The sequence below is a fragment of the Cherax quadricarinatus genome, chromosome 31 (genome assembly GCF_038502225.1).
Source record: "Cherax quadricarinatus isolate ZL_2023a chromosome 31, ASM3850222v1, whole genome shotgun sequence".
Taxonomy (NCBI): domain Eukaryota; kingdom Metazoa; phylum Arthropoda; class Malacostraca; order Decapoda; family Parastacidae; genus Cherax; species Cherax quadricarinatus.
The window spans coordinates 29,121,473-29,145,175 of record NC_091322.1 but is presented as its reverse complement, the minus strand read 5'-3'; the positions used below and the strand labels follow the sequence as shown (position 1 = coordinate 29,145,175).

The window sequence follows — 23,703 nt, the reverse complement described above, 5'->3', positions numbered from 1 at the left end:
GGTGACCCATGCCTTACTGTTTGCCCTCCACAGCACACACAAATTAGCCTTGAGGACATTGTTTTTCCTGAACACTCTGGGAGTTTCAGAGTGATACACCAATAAAGGCTTCACTTTGCAATCACCACTAGCATTGGCACACATCAACAGAGTAAGCCTGTCTTTCATAGGCTTATGTCCTGGGAGTGCCTTTTCCTCCTGAGTAATGTAGGTCCTGCTTGGCATTTTCTTCCAAAACAGGCCTGTTTCGTCACAATTAAACACTTGTTCAGGTTTCAGTCCTTCACTGTCTATGCACTCCTTGAAGTCCTGCACATATTTTTCAGCCGATTTGTGGTCCGAACTGGCAGCCTCACCATGCCTTATCACACTATGAATGCCACTACGCTTCTTAAATCTCTCAAACCAACCTTTGCTGGCCTTAAATTCACTCACATCACTAGTTGCTGGCATTTTTGTAATTAAATCGTCATGCAACTTCCTAGCCTTTTCACATATGATCGCTTGAGAGATGCTGTCTCCTGCTATCTGTTTCTCGTTTATCCACACCAATAAAAGTCTCTCAACATCTTCTATCACTTGCGATCTCGGTTTCGAAAACATAGTTGCACCTTTGGCAAGAACAACTTCCTTGATTGCCGTTTTCTTGCCCACAATAGTAGCGATGGTTGATTGGGGTTTATTATACAACCTGACCAGCTCAGAGACACGCACTCCACTTTCATACTTAGCAATGATCTCTTTCTTCATCTCCATAGTAATTCTCACCCTTTTTGCTGTAGGGTTGGCACTAGAAGCTTTCTTGGGGCCCATGGTGACTTATTTTGCAGGTGCAATCACTACAAAGGCTGTGATAATATGAAATGTTCCAGTTGTATGTTTGGAAGCGACCGCGGTGGCTGGCTGGCTTGTAAACACTGGCACCCAAGGGACAAGTGAGGCGCGCTCAGGCCAAAGTGGACGCATAGGGTATGGAACGAATAGCGCTGGTCGGGTTTTTAAGCGCTAGTCGAGGCAAAATTTTTGCGTTAAAATGTATTGCTAGTCAGATTTATCGTTAATCGATGCCATCGTTGGTCGAGGGTCCACTGTATGTTAATAAAGTTGCGCAAAATGCCCTAAAGCCAGGTAAAATTAGAGCCTGAATGACAAGAGTGTGGGTGAGTGAGCACTAACAGGTGAGGGTAGCTTTCCGCTCCGTGAAGAATCAAAACTGACAGCTCCTGGATGTCTCTTTTAGGCAAGTACCAAGCAAATGTTTTGTCCTAGAAGTGACCATTTTGGCCCATACTGAACCAATGTTGGAGTTGTACCGGTACTTCAGAAGACAGCCAGACACTATTGCTATGGACAAAATGCAGAATTATGTACCTTTGTCCATTTTTTTCCGATAATTAGTGTATTTGTCCAGCCTTTTTTATTTTTTTTTTCAAAATTGATGAAATCCGTCAGTGTAAGGTTTTACTGTACTTGTTTTAGTGTGCACATAGGTAATCACTTGCTCTTCTAGCCTAACCCTTCCCACTCTCACCTTACAAGATTATTAATGTTGGATAAATGATGTCAGTGAGATTTTTTATTTTCTTAGTTGTAGTCAGCATGATAGACTGGATGCACCAGATGACAACTAATATCTATAAGGTCAGTGGTTGAAGTCTTGTCTATTTAAAATGAGTCACAGAGCTACAGCAGAGTTTGAACTGGTGAGTATTAAATCTTTGTTATTGAAGCATAATGGCTAGATTTTTATCAATTTATATATTTCCCTCATTTTTTTTAAAATTTCATATATTCAACTGAAAATTGGAAGATCAGAAAAAGGCAATATTTTTATCAACTCATTCTACATCACTGCCTACTTGTTTAATTTTCCAGAACTATTACAAAGTTTTTTTAAATCTGTTACTTTTGTTTTCTTAGTGAAACATTGTATTTTAATTTTTTTGTGTGTGTGATTTTTATTTAGGCATTTATTTACTTTATTGTACTGCATAAACCAGTACAGTGGAACCTCTACTTACGAGTTTAATCCATTCCGTGACCTTGCTCGCATCTGGATTTGCTCATTTGCAGAGTCAATTTTCCTCATTTAAATTAACTGAAATGGAATTAATCCATTCCAGTGGAATTCCAGGCGCGACAATTTTTTTTTTTTACAAGTCGGTCGTCTCCCACCGAGGCAGGGTGACCCAAAACGAAAGAAAATCCCCAAAAAGAAAATACTTTCATCATTCAACACTTTCACCTCACTCACCTATAATTACTGTACTCACAACAAAATACTTCAATAATTTCCCTAATATCAACTCTGTGGCTTATTTATCTATCAAAATTCATTTAATATGACTATATTAATAACAGAAACATGATATATACACTAGAATGAATAAAATACATGTCATTACGTATGTGGCTAGTGGTGGTGACGGCAGCCCTTGTTCTTGTTACTAGGGTACAACAAGGTTAAACCATACCCCCGGCCGGGATTGAACCCGCAGTCATAGAGTCTCAAAACTCCAGCCCGTCGCGTTAGCCACTAGACCAGCTAGCCACAATAAGATTCATCCAACTAGGTATATTTCTACACCATAGGAAGGTTAGCACAGGCACCTCTGTGACCACAAATGCAAGTTTTTACAGACGAATCTCCAGCTAGCGTGGCCGTGACGAACTCTAGCTCAAGTCCCTTCACTGCCGTCACGGCCACGCTAGCTGGAGATTCGTCTGTAAAAACTTGCATTTGTGGTCACAGAGGTGCCTGTGCTAACCTTCCTATGGTGTAGAAATATACCTAGTTGGATGAATCTTATTGTGGCTAGCTGGTCTAGTGGCTAACGCGACGGGCTGGAGTTTTGAGACTCTATGACCGCGGGTTCAATCCCGGCCGGGGGTATGGTTTATTTGCAATCGTGTCATTACGATTTCTTGAGTCATGTTTACAACAAGGTTGTTTTCAAGGTACAAGGTCTGCCACTGCTGTTTCATGTTGTCTGCCACTGCTAACACATGGTCTCTGCTCCCACTTTTGCTAGCGTGTCGAAGAGCTTTCCAGTATGTGAAAGTTGAGGGGCAGTGCCAACCGGACAGGTATTGGATGGTGACATCCTTTATTTACACTTAACATCGCCAAAGAATTGAACATTTCTGCTAATTTGAGCACAATTTCAAGGTACTTTTCATCGTGAAACCAATCAAAATCATATCTATTTCTGTAGTATATCTTCAGGTCTATCAAATGACACCATAAAAACAAGAATACAACCATCTAAACCATGCGAAAATATACTGCTAATTGGAGGCTAATGGCTGAGAATTGAACTCCATTATTTATGGTCTGATTTCTTTCAATTTTGGTGTATGTTACGAACCATCATACATTGCTCAAGTTTCAATAATATAGTCCAACAAACAACTGAGATCAAATTCTTTAGATCAAGAGCAAGAGCCCTTCACCAACATCAAGGAACCTACGTTGAGGCCGCTTGCATCTGGAAATTTCACTCACGTCTGGAAGCAAAAAATTGACAGAGTGACTGCTCGTATCTGGAGAAACTCGCACGTGGATGCACTCATAAGTAGAGGTTCCACTGTATAGTAGTAGGTTGGTAGATAGCAACCACCCAAGGAGGTACTACTGTCCTGCCAAATGAGTGTGAAACACAAACCTGTAATTGTTTTATGTAATGGTAGGATTGCTGGTGTCTTTTCTTTGTCTCATAAACACATAAGATAACAGGTATGTCTTGCTACTTCTGTTGACATGTAGGTCACATTGCACATGCATGTACATGTATATGTATATGCACCCATCTGCATTTTCTACTGCTTTCTTAATAGTTTTTGCTCTTATTTAGTTTCCTTTCATCTCCGCGGGAAGTGAATAAGAATCTTTCCTCCGTAAGATATGCGTGTTGTAAAAGTCAACTAAAATGCCGGGAACAATGGGCTAGTAACCCCTTTTCCTGTAATAATTACTAAAAAGAATAAGAAGAAAATTGTCAAAGCGGGAAGTCTGAATGTGCGTGGATGTTGTGCAAATGATAAGAAAGAGATGATTGTGGATGTTATGAATGAGAAGAAGCTGGATGTCCTGGCTTTAAGTGAAACAAAGCTGAAGGGGTGGGAGTTTCAGTGAAGAGGAATAAATTGGATTAGGTCGGGGGTTTCAAATAGAGTTAGAGCTAAAGGAGGAGTAGCAATAATGTTGAAGGATAAGCTATGGCAGGAAAAGAAGGACTATAAATGTATTAATTCAAGGATTATGTGGAGTAAAATAAAGGTTGGATGTGAAAAGTGGGTTATAGTAAGAGTATATGCACATGGAGAAGAGAGAAGTGTAGAGGAGAGAGAGATATTTTGGGAAATGTTGAGTGAATGCATGGGGAGTTTTGAACCAAGTGTGAGAGCAATGGTGGTTGGGGATTTCAATGCTAAAGTGGGCAAAAATGTTGTGGAGGGAGTAGTAGGTAAATTTGGGGTGCCAGAGGTAAACAAAAATGTGGAGTCTTTAACCCTTTCAGGGTCCAGAGGCCAAATTTTAAAGTGTGCACCAGGGTCCAAGAATTTTCAAAAAATAATTTTGTTATTTTTTCTTACGAAATGGTAGAGAATCTTTTTCTGAAGGTAATAAAACAAAAAGTACGAAATTTGATTGAAAATTTACGAAATTATGCTCTCACGAATTTTGATGTGTGGTGATATATACGCATCGGTGATTTTGCCGACTTTGACTCCCATTTTAGGCCAATTACAGCATTCCAGTCAACAAAATTCTTAGCTATTTCACTAGCATTACTTCTATTCTATCGATTGAGCACAAGAAATCGCCAAGTCAATTGTGTCAACAACAAAATAAAGTGACCGGAAATTGGTAATTTGGCCAATTTAATGCAAAGTTCAGAATATTCCAGTTTCAAAATAGGGTCCAGAATAAACAATGCAGGCATTCCTGGCACTAAACTAACATTTCCTCTGTTCATTAGTTACGTTTTCAGGCTTTACAAATGAATTCCTCTTCAAGGGGGGCTCCTTGGCGTGGTGAAGAGGCTCTTGGTCTGAGGAATTAGCCCTGTCGGTCTTCTTCCTCAGACCGAACCTAATTACCCCCCATTCTCCCCTCCCCTATCCCATCCTCCCCATCCTCCCCTTTTTCCATTCCTCCTCCTCCTCCTCACCCCTCCCTTTTGCCCTTCCTCTTTTTAGCCTTCGTGATTTCTCCCACAGGCGCGCTAGTTCCTAGGTAGGGGAAAGGACACCGGGGTCCATCCCATTCCGTTGAGGTTTCTTGGCGGTGGCGTAGTTTGCCGTGGAATCTGGATTGCCTAGGGATGTCCCGATCCCTCTCCGGTATCCCGGAGTAGCTTTGGGTGTCTTTTGGGCGACGGGTGTATCTCTGGAAGCCACCTTTCGGATTCCGGGGGTGGTGGCTGAAGGAGGTATGCTTTGTGGCGGATATCCGGCCGCCCTCTCTTTTGTCCACCGAGGTAGCTCGGCAGATGTGAGGTTGCTATCCCAGATTGCTGGTTTACTGGCATGAAGGGTAGGGTATGGCACGGGTTCCATGCTGCATCTGCGCTACTAGCGGTGTCGAGTCCTCTTGGGCGCGGAGGGAGATTTCTGGCCCTTTCATTCCTCCTAGGAACTATCCCTCCCCGGTCCCCCCTTTTTTTTTCTTTTTTTTTGTTTTTATTTTCTTTTCTTCTTTCTTTTTTTTTCTTAAAAACAAAAAGAAAGAAGTAACCTAACCATGGCAGCCCTAGTCCATGAACCTAGTACCCCCGGGCCCCTTCTTGATACCGCACCCCGTTCTGACCCCGCCTCGTCTTTGGACCACTCTTCAGACATTCCTCATGCCTCTGTACCTATTGCCGGTGCTGTTTCCTCACCCGCTTCAGGTACTGAGGCCTCGACTGACTCCTTCGATTTATCAGACCTTCGCTCTCCTCTGACTATGCTTCCGGCCTCTCCCTCTACGGTGCGGCAATTTTCAAATCGCCGACCCGTTCCACGTCGGACCAACTCTGGTCCCACGCCTAAACGTCAACGACAATTACCTGCTGATGATACTTCTCCACCTTCACCTTCTCGTTCTTCTCAGAAACGATTGACACGTCCTTCACTACCTTTCCACGCTCAGTTTCAGACTGAACAGTGGACTAAATTCTTCACTTTACGACCAACTTCCTCTACTGCCTATCTTTCTGACCATAGTATTGGCAAGGCACTCCTACGCCATGTTGGTAAAGATATTTCTTTTCATGCTCTTAAGAGCGGTACGCGCATCATTACCGTACAGAATGCTACCCAGGCTCGTGAGCTCTCTCGTCTTTCCCATATAGATACTGTTCCTGTCACCCTTGAAAAACATCATTCCCTCAATTCTTGTAGTGGTACCGTTATTCTGCCCCATACCATAGTTCAACAAAATTTCCAGACATGTGGCACCGACATTCTCGAACAGCTGGAACTCCAAGATCTCCCAATCCTCAAGGTAGACACTTACGTTCTTCCTGCCCGTGGGCGGAGACGATACCCTAGCAATGTGGCTCGTTTAACTTTTGACAGCCGAGAACTCCCATCCTCCGTTTATATAGCAGGACATCGGTTACAAGTTCGAAAGGTGATCCCTACACCACAACAGTGTAGAAATTGCTGGCGATTTGGCCATCCAGCGAAATATTGCAGATCTATCGCCGAATGCCCAGTCTGTGGTGCCGATGACCATTCTAATACGTCTTGCAATCGATCTCCCTCTTGCCTTAACTGTCATGAGGCTCACCCTTCGTACTCTCGCCGTTGTCAGGTCTATTTAAACGAGCGGGAAATCCGTTACCTCAAAGAGACAGAAGGTCTCCCTTATGCCATGGCAGTTTCTCATCTCCGCCTCCAAGGGAGACTCCCACGTGTTTCTTATTCCCGTGTTTCAAAACGTCCCCCCACTTCTGGTATCCCATCTTCTACACCCACCTCTGTGGTTACCTCTCCCATAATCACTCCTGTATCTAATCCTTTTGCTGTCCTCGGCTCAGACGTCCCTACTTCAACGCCTCAGTCTAATCTCGCTTCTTCGAGTTCTCTCTTACAAGCCTCAGTATCGACGAGACCTCGTACGACACCTCTTCCCAATCGTCCCTCTACTTCTCAAAAGTCAAAAAAAGGTCCGGTAACACCTCCTACCCATCTTCCACCTCCTCATTTTACCCTCCCTGTCTCTGTCCCTAGTTCTTCCCCTCTCACTGGCTCGGTTACAAGTGCAGAGGTTCACCCTCCTCCTCGTAATGTACCTTCCTCCCCTGTTCCCTCCCAAGTTTCTTCCTCTTCTGCCACCTCCCAGGTTCCTGTCTCTTCTGTCCCCTGCCACGCTTCTCCAGTTCCCTCCACCCTTTCGCCCCCCCCTACCTTGGTACAGTCCAATACAGTTCCAATCTTTACTCATCCTCCCCCTACCATTCCCAATATTGTCTCCCATACGACATCTCTGAATTCCGAAACACTTGAAGCAATCTCTGAATATATTGCAGAGACCAAACCATCAATGGACACTGATCCACCTTCCGCTCTTTCTCTCTCCTCTGCTCCATCTGCGCAACTCCTTTCTTCACAGCGCACCGTTCCTTCGCTGCTTGAACATTTTCCACTGCCTCCGCATGTGGACTTTTCTAACCCTTCTAGTCCGTAGGAACCCTTACCTGCGGATTTCAAGTATCTTTATCATTGCCAATCATGGCCTTTTTACAGTGGAATATACGCGGCCTCAGGGGTAATCGGGGTGAGCTTCAGATGTTACTCTCCCAGTTTGCCCCTGTTGGTGTTTGCTTACAGGAACCAAAATTACACTCTGCTGTTATTTCTCACATCTCAGGCTATAATTTGTTGTATTCTTCAGATCCTTTTCCTGATGGGACCTTTAATGAAAGTGCCCTTCTTCTCCGCACTGATATTCCGTACCATCAACTATTTATTCATACTTCGCTGCATTACACAGCAGCCCGTATCCACTTACATAGGTGGTATACGCTCTGTTCTTTATATCTCTCTCCTTCTCGGGCATTATCTATTCCGGATTTTGCCTTCCTTGTTTCGTCATTACCGCCACCGATTCTGTTACTTGGTGATTTTAATGCCCACCATTTCCTCTGGGGAGGGTCTCACTGTGATTCCCGTGGAATTCAGTTAGAGGCTTTTCTTGCCACCCACCCCCTCCATGTTTTAAATACAGGTACTCACACCCATTTTGATCCTCGGACTCATACTCTCTCTTGCATCGATCTCTCAGTTTGCTCTTCCTCCGCCGCATTAGACTTTACTTGGTCTGTTCTCCCGGACTTACATGACAGTGATCATTTCCCAATCATTCTTTCTTCCCCTTCATATTCGCCACCTCTTCGCACCCCACGCTGGCAATTTAATCGGGCAAATTGGAACCTTTACTCACACCTGACTGTTTTTAAAGAGGTTCCTTCTTCGTCCTCCATCGATGAGCTTTTACACCTCTTCTCGTCCTCCGTTTTCACCGCAGCTTCTCATTCTATACCCCAAACTTCGGGCAGGCATTCTCAGAAATGCGTGCCTTGGTGGTCTCCTGCTTGTGCTCGTGCAGTACGTTTGAAACGCGCTGCATGGGGCAGGTACCGGTACAATAGAACCACAGAGCGACTCCTTGATTTTAAACAGAAGCGTGCGATCGCTCGCCGTGTCATCCGTGACGCTAAACGCACTTGCTGGCGAGATTATGTCTCCACCATCACCTCTGCTTCCTCTATGAGTGCAGTCTGGAAAAAAGTACGAAAACTGAGTGGTAAATATTCTCCTGACCCGGCTCCTGTTCTGCGAGTTGCCGGTGTTGATATAGCAAACCCACTAGATGTTGCCAATGAAATTGGCAATCATCTGGTCCGTATTTCTCAGGGACTCCATCTATGCCCCTCATTTCTTTCCTCAAAGTCTGCCAGAGAGTTAGCACCCTTGGACTTTTCTTCTCTCAGAGAAGAACAGTATAATGTGCCTTTTACACTTCAAGAACTGGAGGCAACACTCTCAGCTTGTCGATCATCGGCAGCTGGGCCCGACGACATTCATATTCGTATGCTACAACATTTACATCAGTCAGCCCTTGCAGTCCTATTACGCCTTTACAATCTTATTTGGTCACAAGGAGTTCTTCCACAGCTGTGGAAATCCGCCATTGTTCTCCCTTTCCGCAAACCAGGCACTACGGGACATGAAACCTCCCACTATCGTCCCATTGCTCTTACCAGTGCAGTTTGCAAAGTAATGGAACGTCTAGTAAATAGACGTTTAGTGTGGTATTTAGAGACACACAACAGTCTCTCCACTCGTCAATATGGCTTTCGTAAGGGACGTTCTACCATAGACCCCTTACTGCGCTTGGATACGTATGTTCGTAATGCCTTTGCGAATAACCACTCAGTTATTGCCATATTTTTTGACCTTGAGAAGGCATATGACACAACTTGGAGGTATAATATTTTAGCCCAAGTCCACTCCTTAGGCCTTCGAGGCAATCTACCATCCTTCCTTAAGAACTTTTTAACTGACAGGCATTTCCGTGTTCGGGTTAATAATGTGCTCTCCCCGGACTTTGTCCAAGCTGAAGGTGTCCCCCAGGGATGTGTTCTGAGCACAACACTTTTTCTCCTTGCTATTAATGATTTGGCCTCTAGTCTTCCATCAAATATTTGGTCATCACTCTATGTTGATGACTTCGCTATTGCCTGTGCAGGCGCTGACTGTCACCTCCTTACAGTTTCTCTCCAGCATGCAGTCGACCGTGTTTCCAATTGGGCCACCACACATGGGTTTAAATTTTCCAGCACTAAAACCCACCAAATCACTTTCACTAGACGCTCTGTCATCTCTGATCATCCTTTGTACCTCTATGGCTCAAGTATCCCTGAACGTGATACAGTCAAGTTTCTGGGCCTCCTCTTTGATCGTAGGTTATCCTGGAAACCTCACATTACCTCTCTGAAGGCAACTTGTCACAGCCGGCTGAACCTTCTTAAAACCCTTGCTCATCTTTCGTGGGGAGCTGATCGTCGAACCCTCCTTCACCTACATTCCACCCTTATTTTATCGAAACTTGATTATGGTGACCAGATCTATTCAGCGGCATCTCCTGCTACTCTCTCTAGCCTTAACCCCATTCATCACCAAGGATTACGTTTATGCCTTGGTGCTTTTCGCTCTTCCCCTGTCGAAAGCCTCTATGCAGAAGCGAACGTTCCATCCTTATCCGATCGCCGTGATGCCCATTGCCTGCGCTACTATGTACGCTCTCATGATCTCCGCAATCCTTCCATTTATAGAATGGTCACTGATATTAGTAGACATTCTTTATTTGTTCGCCGCCCCTGCTTACTCCGTCCCTTCTCTCTTCGCCTTCATTCGCTCTTGTCTTCTCTTCAACTACCACCTTTCTATGTACATGTAGCATCTCACTTTTCCCTACCCCCCTGGGAAGTTCCAGCTGTTCGAGTCTGTTCTTTCTCCCTCCCTTGCTCGAAAGCCCAACTGTCTACGGTCGCTTCCCGCTCTCTTTTTCTTGACCACTTTCACTCTCATTCTCATGCCATTGCTGTGTACACAGATGGCTCTAAGTCTTCTGACGGCGTAGGATTCGCAGCAGTGTTTCCGGACAGCGTCGTACAAGGGCATTTACTATCTTCAGCTAGTATTTTTACTGCTGAATTATATGCCATCCTTACAGCACTTATCCGTATTGCATCTATGCCTGTGTCATCATTTGTGGTTGTCTCAGACTCCCTTAGTGCTTTACAGGCTATACAAAAATTTGATACACCTCACCCCTTAGTCCTCCGTATCCAACTTTGGCTACGCCGCATCTTTACTAAGCATAAAGATATTGTTTTTTGTTGGGTCCCTGGTCATGTTGACGTACAGGGCAATGAACAGGCAGACACTGCTGCGCGGTCAGCAGTACATGACCTACCAGTTTCTTATAGAGGTATTCCATGTACGGACTATTTTGCTGTAATATCTTCCCACCTTCACACCCGTTGGCAACAACGCTGGTCTACTATGCTCGGCAACAAACTTCAGTCTATTAAACCGAGTATAGGTTACTGGCCGTCTTCTTATCACCAGTGTCGAGGTTGGGAGACTACTCTCTCCCGTCTTCGCATTGGCCATACTCGTCTTACTCATGGATATCTCATGGAGAGGCGTCTTGCTCCTCTCTGTGAGAATTGCCAAGCTCCATTATCAGTCAGCCACATTCTGTTGGACTGCCCACTTTATCAACGAGCACGCAGAATTTACCTCTGTCGTCGTCTTCGCCCCGCTGCTCTCTCTCTACCTTCCCTTCTCGCTGATGGACCCACCTTTCATCCGGACTCTCTCATTGACTTTTTGACAACGACTGACTTACTTCACAAATTCTGATACTTTCAGCCCTTTCTACTTGTATCTCTTGCTACCCTCTACCCCCGTACTATCCCCTGCCCCGCTGTTTTCTGTAACCTGCTGATCATCCCCCCTCCCTTCTGCCATCCAATTCCCTTGCTTCCTTCCCTACCCTGCAGCGCTGTATAGCCCTTGTGGCTTAGCGCTTCTTTTTGATTATAATAATAATAATACAAATGAATTCCATTTTGATTTTTTATTCACATAATGAATTTTTATTCAAACCAAAAAATAGAAGATTTACTGTTATGCACTACTGTAATAATTGTATAAATAATATCAGCACATTTGTGAACGTATATTAGACCCACCAGCTGTCGTGTATTAGACTTGTGAGGTCATTTGTTTACTCCTCAACATCGTCAAAAATTTAACATTTCTGCTAATTTGAGCTCGGTTTCAAGCCATTTCCAGTTCTAAAACCATTCAAAATCATCTCCATTTCTGTAGTATATATTCCATTCCATCAAATGAGACCAAGAAATTGCAAATACAACTATAAAAAACATACGAAAAAATACTGCAAAGTCGCTGTTTTAATCGAAAATTACGGTCTCGGTTCTTTTCCTCTCATTATGCACTGTCTGCTGCAGGATTTGTTGTATGTGGTGTACACATACCACATAGATGTATTGTCTCATATCTAGGCCCAAATTTACTGTTCACAGCTTATCAGAGTGAGCTGAGCTCATGGCGTAGATCTACAGTTCGGGCTCTGAACGTAAAGCCGTAGATCTATGGCACAGACCCTGAAAGGGTTAATTGTTTTATGTGTAGAAAGAGGTTTGGTAATAAGTAATACATATTTTATGAAGAAGAGGGTAAATAAATATACAAGGTATGATATAGCACGTAATGAAAGTAGTTTGTTATATTATGTATTGGTGGATAAAAGGTTGATGGGTAGGCGGTGGATAAAAGGTTGATGGGTAGGCTCCAGGATGTACACGTTTATAGAGGGGCAACTGATATATCGTGTCATTATTAAGTTGTAGCTACAGTTAGAGTAAGAGGTAGATGGGAAAAGAGGAAAATAGCAACAACGAGTAAGTGGGAGGTGAAAGTGTATAAACTAAGGGAGGAGGAAGTTCGGCTGAGATATAAGCAACTATTGGCAGAAAGGTGGGCTGGTGCAAGTATGAGTAGTGGGGGGGGGTTGAAGAGGGTTGGAATAGTTTTAAAAATGCAGTATTAGAATGTGGGGCAGAAGTTTGTGGTTACAGGAGGGTGGATGCAGGAGGAAAGAGGAGTGATTGGTGGAATGATGAAGTAAAGGGTGTGATAAAAGAGAAAAAGTTAGCTTATGAGAGATTTTTACAAAGCAGAAGTGTTATAAGAAGAGTAGAGTATATGCAGAGTAGAAGAAAGGTGAAGAGAGTGGTGAGAGAGTGCAAAAGGAAAGCAGATGATAGAGTGGGAGAGGCACTGTCAAGAAATTTTAATGAAAATAAGAAAAATTTTTGGAGTGAGTTAAACAAGTTAAGAAAGCCTAGGGAATGAATGGATTTGTCAGTTAAAAACAGAGTAGGGGAGTTAGTAGATGGGGAGATGGAGGTATTGAGTAGATGGCGAGAATATTTTGAGAAACTTTTAAATGTCAACGAAGAAAGGGAGGCGGTAATTTCATGCACTGGCCAGGGAGGTATACCATCTTTTAGGAGTGAAGAAGAACAGGTTGTGAGTGTGGGAGAGGTGCATGAGGCATTACGTAAAATGAAAAGGGGTAAAGCAGCTGGAACTGACGGGATCATGACAGAAATGTTAAAAGCTGGGGCGGGGGGGGTTATAGTGTTGGAGTGGTTGATATTTTTGTTTAATAAATGTATGAAAGAGGGGAAGGTACCTAGGGATTGGCAGAGAGCATGTATAGTCCCTTTATATAAAGGGAAGGGGGACAAAAGAGATTGTAAAAATTATAGAGGAATAAGTTTACTGAGTATACCAGGAAAAAGTGTACAGTAGGGTTATAATTGAAAGAATTAGAGGTAAGACAGAATGTAGGATTGCGGATGAGCAAGGAGGTTTTAGAGTGGGTAGGGGATGTGTAGATCAAGTGTTTACATTGAGGCATATATGGGAGCAGTATTTAGATAAAGGTAGGGAAGTTTTTATTGCACTTATGGATTTATCTAAATACTGTTCACATATATGCTTCAATGTAAACACTTGATCTACACATCCCCTACCCACTCTAAAACCTCCTTGCTCATCTGCAATCCTACATTCAGTCTTGCCTCTAATTCTTTCAATTATAACCCTACCTAACACTTTTTCCTGGTATACTCAGTAAACTTATTCCTCTATAATTTTTACAATCTCTTTTGTCCCCCTTCCCTTTATATAAAGGGACTATATATGCTCTCCACCAATCAATAGGTACCTTCCCCTCTTTCATGCATTTTTTAAACAAAAATACCAACCACTTATGATAGAGTGGATAGAGGAGCAGTGTGGCAGATGTTGCAAGTAGATGGAATAGGTGGTAAGTTGCTAAATGCTGTAATGAGTTTTTATGAGGATAGTGAGGCTCCAGTTAGTGTATGTAGAAGAGAGAGAGACTACTTCCTGGTAAAAGTAGTCTTAGACAGGGATGTGTAATGTCACCATGGTTGTTTAATATATTTATAGTTAGGGTTGTAAAAGAAGTAAATGCTAGGATGTTCGGAAGAAGGGTGCGATTAAGTTATGGGGAATCAAATACAAAATGGGAATTGACACAGTTGCTTTTTGCTGATGATACTGTGCTTATGGGAGATTCTAAAGAAAAATTGCAAAGGTTAGTGGACTAGTTTGGGTGTGTGTAAAGGTAGAAAGTTGAAAGTGAACATAGAAAAGAGTAAGGTGATGAGGGTATCAAATGATTTAGATAAAGAAGAATTGGATATCAAATTGGGGAGGAGGAGTATGGAAGATGTGAATGTTTTCAGATTCTGCATGGGAGTTGAGGTGTCAGCAGATGGATTTATGAAGGATGAGGTTAATCATAGAATTGATGAGGGAAAAAAGGAAAGTGGTGCGTAGAGATATATATGGAGACAAAAAACATTATCTATGGAGGCAAAGAAGGGAATGTATGAAAGTATAGTAGTACCAACAGTCTTATATGGGTGTGAAGCTTGGGTTGTAAATGCAGCAGCGAGGAGGTGGTTGGAGGCAGTGGAGATGTCCTGTTTAAGGGCAATGTGTGGTGTAAATATTATGCAGAAAATTCAGAGTGGAAATTAGGAGAAGGTGTGGAGTTAATAAAAGTATTAGTCAGAGGGGTTGTTGAGGTGGTTTGGTAATTTAGAGAGAATGGATCAAAGTAGAATGACATGGAGAGCGTATAAATCGGTAGGGGAAGGAAGGTGGGGTAGCGGTTGTCCTCAAAAAGGTTGGAAGGAAGGTGTAAGTGAGGTTTTGTGGGTGAGAGGCTTGGACTTCCAGCAGGCGTGCGTGAGCATGTTAGATAGGAGTGAATGGAGACGAATGGTATTTGGGATCAGCTGAGCTGTTGAAGTTTGAGCAGGGTAATATTTAGCGAAGGGATTCAGGGAAACCGGTTATTTTCATATAGTCGGACTTGAGTCCTGGAAATGGGAAGTACAATGCCTGCACTTTAAAGGAGGGGTTTGGGATATTGGCAGTTTGGAGGGATATGTTGTGTATCTTTATACGTACAGTGGACCCCGGGTTAACGATATTTTTTCACTCCAGAAGTATGTTCAGGGGCCAGTACTGACCAAATTTGTTCCCATAAGAAATATTGTGAAGTAGATTAGTCCATTTCAGACCCCCAAACATACACGTACAAACGCACTTACATAAATACACTTACATAATTGGTCGCATTCGGAGGTAATCGTTATGCGGGGGTCCACTGTATATGCTTCTAAACTGTTGTATTCTGAGCACCTCTGCAAAAACAGTGATAATGTGTGAGTGTGGTGAAAGTGTTGAATGATGATGAAAGTATTTTCTTTTTGGGGATTTTCTTTCTTTTTTGGGTCACCCTGCCTCGGTGGGAGACGGCCGACTTGTTGAAAAAAAAAAAAAAATTCAGGGAAACCGGTTTTTTTTATAAAGCCAGACTCGAGTCCTGGAAATGGGAAGTACAATGCCTCCACTCTTAAGGAGGGGTTCGGGATTATGCCAGTTTGGAGGGATATGTTGTGTATCATTATACGTATATGCTTCTAAACTGTTGTATTCTGGGCACCTCTGCTAAAACAGTGATCATGTGTGAGTGAGGTGGAAGTTTTGAATGATGAAAGTATTTTCTTTTTGAGGATTTTCTTTCTTTTTGGGTCGCCCTGCCTTGGTGGGAGACGGCTGACTTGTTAAAAAAAAAAAATAAAGTGGTCAGAAATTGGCAATTTGGCCAATTTCTTGGAAATTAAAAAAGATGCCAATTTCAAAATTGGGTTCAGAATAAACAATGTATACATTCTTGGCACTAAAATAACGTATCCTCTGTTCATTAGTCACGTCTCTAGGCCCCTCATATATTAGTATTGCTTTGTATTTTGATTTTTTATTCATAAAAAAAAAAAAAAAAAATTACTGTTACGCAGACTACTGCATTATTGTAAAAATGGTATAAATAATATCAGTGCACTAGTGAAAGAATAATAGACTCCCCAGTTTATGTGTATTGGATGTGTGATGTGATTTGCTTACTCTTGAACAATGGTAAAAATCAAATATTTCTGCTACTTTGAGCTCAATTTCAAGATCGTTTTCATCGTGAAACTAATCAAAATCATCTCTATTTCTGCAATATGTTTTCCGTTTTATCACGTGTGACCATGAAAACTAGAATACAACGATAAATACTGTACGAAAATGCACCTCAAAGTTGGCGTTTTAATCCAAAAAAGACTGTCACTTTTTTTTCTCATTATGCACTGCTTGCTGCAGGATTTTTTTGTGGTGTGCTCTGACCACACAGACCCATTCTCTCACATGTGGGCCTACCAGCTTTCTCCTGCTTGATTTGAACCTGCTAGAATTATTGAGTATATATACGTCCGAAACACTGGCTCGTAAGATGTATATATACGACCAAAACAGTCAAAGGGTTAATGGATTTAGTCCATTGAATATGAAATTGTCTGTTACTGTTACTCTTGTGGAAAAATTTTGTTAAAATTTAATGGAGAATTGGCTTTAGCCACCCCCCCCATCCCCAACCTACCCCCACTCCTAAATTAATCCATTTAATCATTGGTTCAGTGTATTTTAAATGTGTGCTTGTGTGTATTGCTATATGTACATTTTTAATTACCAGGTAACAGGAGTGCATGTTACTCAGCCCGTTGTGTGTGGTGCAACTAGCATCCTATCCACCAGTGTTGCATCACAGTCACAAGAACAGCAGCAGAAGCAGATTCCTCCGCAGGTATGACTGTTTCACGTTTGTGGTGTTTAACCCCTTGACTGTCGCAACCCCAAATCCTGAAGTGTCTCCTGGTGTCGCAAAATTTCCCAAAAAAAAAAAAAAAAAAAAAAATCCAATGAAATGATAGAGAATCTTTTCTCCATTGTAATGACACCAAAAGAAGAAAATTTGATCCAAAACTGATGGAATTACGCTCTTGTGAAGTTAGCGAGCTCAGCGATATTTACGAATCGGCTATTTCACTTACTTTGAGCCCTATTTTTGGCTAATTCCATTGTTCCAGTCGACCAAACTCGTAGCTATTTCTTTAGAACTCTATTTTTTCTATCGATTGAGTACAAGAAACTGCCCATTTATCAATTTTAACTGCCCAATAACGTGGTCAGAAATTTGTAATTTGGCCAATTTCATGAAAATTAAAAAATATGACAGTTTAAAAATAGGGACCAGAATGAACAATGCAGGCATTCCTGGCTCTAAAATAACATTTTCTTTGTTCATCAGTCACGTCTCCAGGCCCCTCTGATTTTACTCTTGCTTTCTATTTTGAATTTTTATTCAAACAAAAAATAAAAGATTTACTGTTATGCAGACTACTGCAAAATTGTCATAATTGTATAAATAATGTCAACCCATTCATGACTGCATATTAGAATGGCTACTTGGACATTTATTGGAAAATGACATCATTTGTTTACTTTTGAACATTGGCAAAAATTAAACATTTCCCCTACTTTTAGCTCCATTTCAAGGTTCTTTTCATAGTAAAACCAATCAAAATCACCTCTATTTCTATAACATGTTTTCCATTCTTTCAAATGAGACCAAGGAAACGAGAATACAACCATAAATACTATACGAAAATAGACCACAAAATCGGCATTTTAATTAAAAAAAAAACGGTCAGAGTTTTTTTCTCATTATGCACTGTGTGCTGCAGGATTTTTTTATATGGTGCACACTGACCACACAGACCCATTCTCTCACATGTGGGCCTATCAGCTTTCTCCTGCTTGATTTGAAGCTGCTAAAATTTATGAGTATACATATATATATGTCAAACACGGTGGCTCATAAAACGTATATATACAACGGAAACAATCAAAGGGTTAAGCTTCACTAGAAAACACTTAGACGAAACTGATTAGTCCATTGTTGTTCACTGGTTTTGGAAGTGAATAATCGCTGCACGTGTTCTTCACCTCTCATCAATTTTGGTTAGCTGTGGCTCATTTGGAATTTATTGTAGTAATTATACCTAGACACACAACTTTCTCATTTCAAAATTCCGGGTTGGTACACTTATTAAATTGATACCCATGTTTAACCTTTGTTCCAAGTTTTTGGACTTCTCCAAATTTGCTGATAATCCAGTAGCCAGCTGATGCGGAATGTTCATTCAGTAACTTTATTTCTAACCTACACCCAAAATACCTAGTCTCTATATATGCAGTGATGAAACTGGAGGTAACATGTTCTATAGTGGTCTTAATTATGATGATAAAATTTTAATTTAATTGTTTTACAAAGTTTGTTGAGGTGGTTCGGACATTTAGAGAGGATAGAACTCAAGATGGCTTGGAGGGTGTATAAATCTGTAGTGGAGGGAAGGCAAGGTAAGGGTCTATCAGTCGATTGATCCAGACACTAATAGCTTGATCGATCAGTCTATAAGTGTCTGGAAAAGTTTTTGATCCTTAGTGTTAAGTATATTAGTACAATAAAATACTACTCTCCTAAATGCTTTTAAAAATTTATTAACGTTTGTTTACATGATGCTTAACAGGCCACGACTCCATCCAAAAAGTTGTCGTTAAGTCAGTATCGCCAGAGAATGTCCCATGAGCTTAAACATCAACAGCAGCAGCAACAACAGCATCATAAGTTAGTTGGGCCAGCTCAAGTAGCATCCTGTAGCGAAGAAGTCAGAATGTAAGTCTCTTACTCTGTTATGAAATGCTATTCAAGTTTTAGTATATTTTGACAGTCTTAACCCTTTAACTGTCATAGTTTTGATCTCTGTATCTCTGCTAGCACTTCAGATATTTTTTATTTTTTGTTTTTGAGAGGGTAATTTTGTGGGTAATAAGAGCAACAAAAATAATTTAGGGTCAGTACTTAGGGTGTGTAGGAGAAAGGGAGATTGCTTTCCAGTAAAAGTAGGCCTTAGGGAAGTGTACTGTCCCCATGTTTGTTTAACATATTTATAGATGGGGTTGTAAAAGAAGTAAATGCTAGGGTGTTGGGGAGAGGGGTGGTATTAAAATATGGGAAATAAAATACAAAATGGGAGTTGACACGGTTACTTATTGGTGATGATACTGTGCATTTGGGAGATTCTAAAGAGAAATTGCGAAGGTTGGTGGACGAGTTTGGGAAGGTATGTAAAGGAATAAAGTTGAAAGTGAACATAGATAAGATTAAGATGATGAGGTTATCTAATGAGTTAGGCAGAGAAAAATTGAATATCACACTGAAGGGATTGAGTATAAAAGTGAATGCAGATATTTGGGTTGATGGGTTTATGAAGGTTGAGGTAAACCATGAATTGCTGAAGGAAAAAGGGTGGGTGGTGCATTTTATCTGTGAAGAAAGAATATTATCCATGGAGGTAAAGAAGGGAATGTATGAGAATAATGTGGTATAAACACTCTTATATGGATGTGAAACATGGGTTGTAAATGCTGTAGCAAAAAGGAGGATGGAGGTAGTGATGTTGTGTCTAAGGGCAATGTGGTGTAAATGTTATGCAGAGAATTCATAGTGTGGAAATTAGGAGGTGGTGTGGAGTTACTAAAAGTATTATTCAGAGGGCTGGAGAAGGGTTGAAGCAAAATAGGATGACTCGGAGGGTGTATAAATCTGTACTAGTGGAAGGGAGGAAGGGTAGGGGTTGCACTAGAAAAGGATGGAGGGAGGGAGTGACAGAGGTTTTGTGTGCAAGGGGCCTGGACACACAGCAGACGTGTGTGAGAATGTTAGATATGAGTGAATGGAGACGAATGCTTTTGGAGTGTGAGCAGGGTAATATTTTGTGAAGGGATTCAGGGAAACCTGTTAGCTGGACTTGAGTCCTGGAGGTTGGAAGTACAGTGACTGCACTTTAAAGTAGGGGTTTGGGATATTGGCTGTTTGGAGCGATATCTAATACCACCAAAGTATCGGTATTAGTGGATAAATGCTAATTTTGGTAGTATTGGCCTTAAATTGAGTATAATTTTGATGGTATTGGTAGTATTGGGTATCTGGTAATATTAATGGTATTAATATAAACCTAAAACGATTGGCATCAGCAGAAATTTTGGCATCGTCCTATCCCTAGTCATTTGTATGTTTGAACACTGAACTCTTTTCTTTCAACACACCGGCTTATTCCAACGAGGCGGGGTGGCTGAAAAGGAAAAACGAAAGTTTCTCCTTTTATATTTAGTAATATATACAGGAGAAGGGGTTACTAGCCCCTTGCTCCCGGCACTTTAGTCGCCCCCCACGACACACACGGCCCACGGAGGAAGAACTCTGTTCCACCTCCCCATGGAGACAAGTGGAAGTAAACAAGAACTAGTAAGAAAACAGAAGAAAACCCATAAGGGGCATGAATATACATGCTTGCACATGCATGTGCAGCACGACCCAAATGCAAGCAGAACTCTTTTTCAGAACCTTGTAATTAAGTTATTTAGAGCAGTGCTTTTTTTCAGTCTTTTTTGTTTAGTTTGCCCTCAATTTCAAATTTTCTCAATCCTAGCAGCACTGTATCAACATGTATTCCGTTGTCATCACTCGATGTTGAAGGAAAGATTTATTACCTACTTTTTATATGTTTGAGGTAATTTCTTGGTGAGAAACAGCCAGTGTTAAGAAAGAAGCATGTGATATAAATATTTGAAAAGGAGTAAGAAATAAATATATGAAAGATGCTAAATGGGCTATGAGAATACATGGAGAATAAAGTGGAAGGTGGTTGGGGTGCTACCATGTATACAGTTAATCTTTGCATGAAATATTGAGTAGGAAATAGTTTAGGCAATGAAAGATTGGATATTATAGTTAGAGAGAAAATAATGGAAAAGGGTGAGTGGTGCACTTAAGAGTCTGTGGAGACAAAGAACTTTGTCCATGAAAGCAAAGAGGGGAATATATGAGAGTATAGTTGTACCAACACTCTTTTATGGGTGTGAAGCATGGGTGATGAATGTTACAACAAGGAGGAGGCTGGAGGCAGTGGAGATGTCATGTCTGATGGCAATGTGTGGTGTGAATATAATGCAGAGAATTTGTAGTTTGGAAATTAGGAAAAGGTGTGGGGTTACCAAAACTATTATCCAGAGGGCTGAGGAGAGGTTGTTGAGGTGGTTCGGACATGTAGAGAGAATGAAACAAAACGAAATGACTTCAAGAGGAAGGCGAGGTAGGGCTCGGCCTAGGAAGGGTTGGAGGGAGGGGGTAAAGGAGGTTTTGTGTGCGAGGGGCTTGGACTTCCAGCAAGCATGCATGAGTATGTTTGATAGGAGTGAATGGAGACAAATAGTTTTTAATACTTGACGTGCTGTTGGAGTGTGAGCAAAGTAACATTTATGAAGGGATTCAGGAAAACTGGCAGGCCGGACTTCAGTCCTGGAGATGGGAAGTACAGTGTCTACACTCTGAAGGAGGGGTGTTAATGTTGCTGTTTTATAACTGTAGTGTAAAGCACCCCTCTGGCAAGACAGTGATGGAGTGAATGATGATGAAAGTTTTTCCTTTTCAGGCCACCCTGCCTTGGTGGGAGTCAGCCGATGTGTTAAAAAAAAATCTATACATACATACTTATTAAGGTATTTGAAAGTGCATATGTCAGCAGATGGGTCCATGAAAATTGAAATGAATAATAAATGAGAAAATGCAGGTATGCAGAGGTTATTTTTGAAAAAGAAATTGATCAATGGATTTAATAAAATGGAAGTATTGGAGTATAATGATGCCATGACTGTTGTATGAGGGAGGGGCACGGTCTCTGAATGCTGTAGAAGGGAGGGTGAATGAAGCAGTGGCACTGTGTTAGAGATGAATGTTGTGTGAACATTATGCAGAGAAAAAAATATAAAAGATAATGGCTTGGTTGGAATTCAGGAAGTAGAGGAGAGGATTGTCAAAATGGTTGGGTCATTTAGAAAGAATAGATTAGGATAGGATGGCAAAGAGGCTGTATGAATTGGTCATGGATGGAAGGTATTGTACCAGGACGGGTTGAAGGAAGGCTGTAAATGAAGTTTTGAGAGGCAAGGTCATGAGTATTTAGCAGCCATGTGTGAACATGTAAGATTGTAGTAAGTGGTGTTTGGGATTTGACCTGAGTGTGAGCAAGGTAGCATCTACAAAAAAATTTGGGGAAAACCAGTTAGTAGGATTCATGTACAGTATTGGAGGTGGGAAGTACACCACCTGTATACTGAAAGTTGTGCAGGGATGCTGCAGTTTGGACAATTAATTAACTTCGTATCCATCACTCTGCTTTATTTTTTCAGGTGTGCAATGTGTAATTATGCAGTATTCTAAATGTAAGCGATAATCTTTAATCTTTAGAACAACTCCTTAACAAATGAGAAGAATGACTATTTTACTCTCAGACCTGTGTCAACGAACAATGCCTTGAAGCAGCAGTACTATTATGTGGAACGTCCCGACGGCAAGAAGGTGCTGGCCGTCATTCCCATGGGTCATACTATTACAACAACTGTTGCTCAACATACTCATAGTCCTACTTTGTCCACCATTACAACTGCAGTGTAAGTAAAACCATATAATTACATGTTTTTCATTATCTTTGTGAAATTGCTAGTGATGAGCCCTAGATCTTTCATTCATATTGTGTTCTTGAGCCTCTTTTGGTAACTATCTTGTTCTTTTGTACCTTCTCTTTGGTGGAGTATTTTGTGGACTTGAGTCCTGGAGATGGGAAGGGCAGTACCTTCACTTTGAAGGGGGGTGGGGAATGTTGCAGTTGGAGTGTAAACATGTGATGTCAGCAATCATATTTTCTTTGAAAATATGGTGGATGAGTTTGGTAGGGCATGTAAAAGAAGAAAATTAAAAGTGAATATAGAAAAGAGAAAGGTGACAAGGATAAAAAAAATTAGGTGATAAAAGATTGGATGTCAGATTGGAGGGAAAGAGTATGGAGGAGGTGAATGTATTCAGATATTTAGGAGTGGATGTGTTAGCAGATGGGTCTATGAAAGATGAGGTGAATCATAGAATTGATGAGGGGAAAAAGGTGAGTGGCACACTTAGGAATCTGTGGAGACAAAGAACTTTGTCCATGGATGCAAAGAGGGGAATGTATGAGAGTATAGTTATACCAGCACTCTATAAGTGGGTGTGAAACATGGGTGGTGAATGTTGCAACAGGGAGAAAGCTGGAGGCAGTGGAGATGTCATGTCTGAGGGTAATGTGTGGTGTGAATATAATGCAGAGAATTTGTAGTTTGAAAATTAGGAGGAGGTGCAGGATTACCAAAACTATTATCCAGAGGGCTGAGGAGGGGTTGTTGAGGTGGTTTGGACATGTAGAGATGTTGGAACAAAGTAGAATGACTTCGAGAGTGTATAAATCTGTAGTGGAGGGAAGGTGAGGTAGGGGTCGGCATAGGAAAGGTTGGAGGGAGGGGGTAAAGGAGGTTTTCTGTGTGAGGGGCTTTGACTTCCAGCAAGCATGCGTGAGGGTGTTAGATAGGAGTGAATGGAGACAAATGATTTTTAGGACTTGACGTGCTGTTGGAGCGTGAGCAAGGTAACATTTATGAAGGAAGTCAGGGAAACCGGCTGGCCAGACTTGAGTCCTGGAGATGGGAAGTACAGTGTCTGCTCTCTGGAGGGGTGGGGGATGTTGCAATTTT

At 41.6% G+C, this 23,703-nt stretch overlaps 1 protein-coding gene across 10 annotated transcripts in view; it reads left to right on the top strand.

The window, feature by feature from the left end:
* Positions 1–23,703, top strand: part of LOC128698933 (uncharacterized) — a 122,885-nt gene that overhangs the window by 46,747 nt on the left and 52,435 nt on the right. For all 10 annotated transcript variants that reach the window (XM_070090306.1, XM_070090307.1, XM_070090305.1 and 7 more), the window contains 3 exons: positions 16,715–16,825; positions 18,612–18,757; positions 22,435–22,593. In XM_070090306.1, coding sequence (XP_069946407.1) covers positions 16,715–16,825; positions 18,612–18,757; positions 22,435–22,593 — 416 coding nt within the window. The remainder of the gene's footprint in view (positions 1–16,714; positions 16,826–18,611; positions 18,758–22,434; positions 22,594–23,703) is intronic.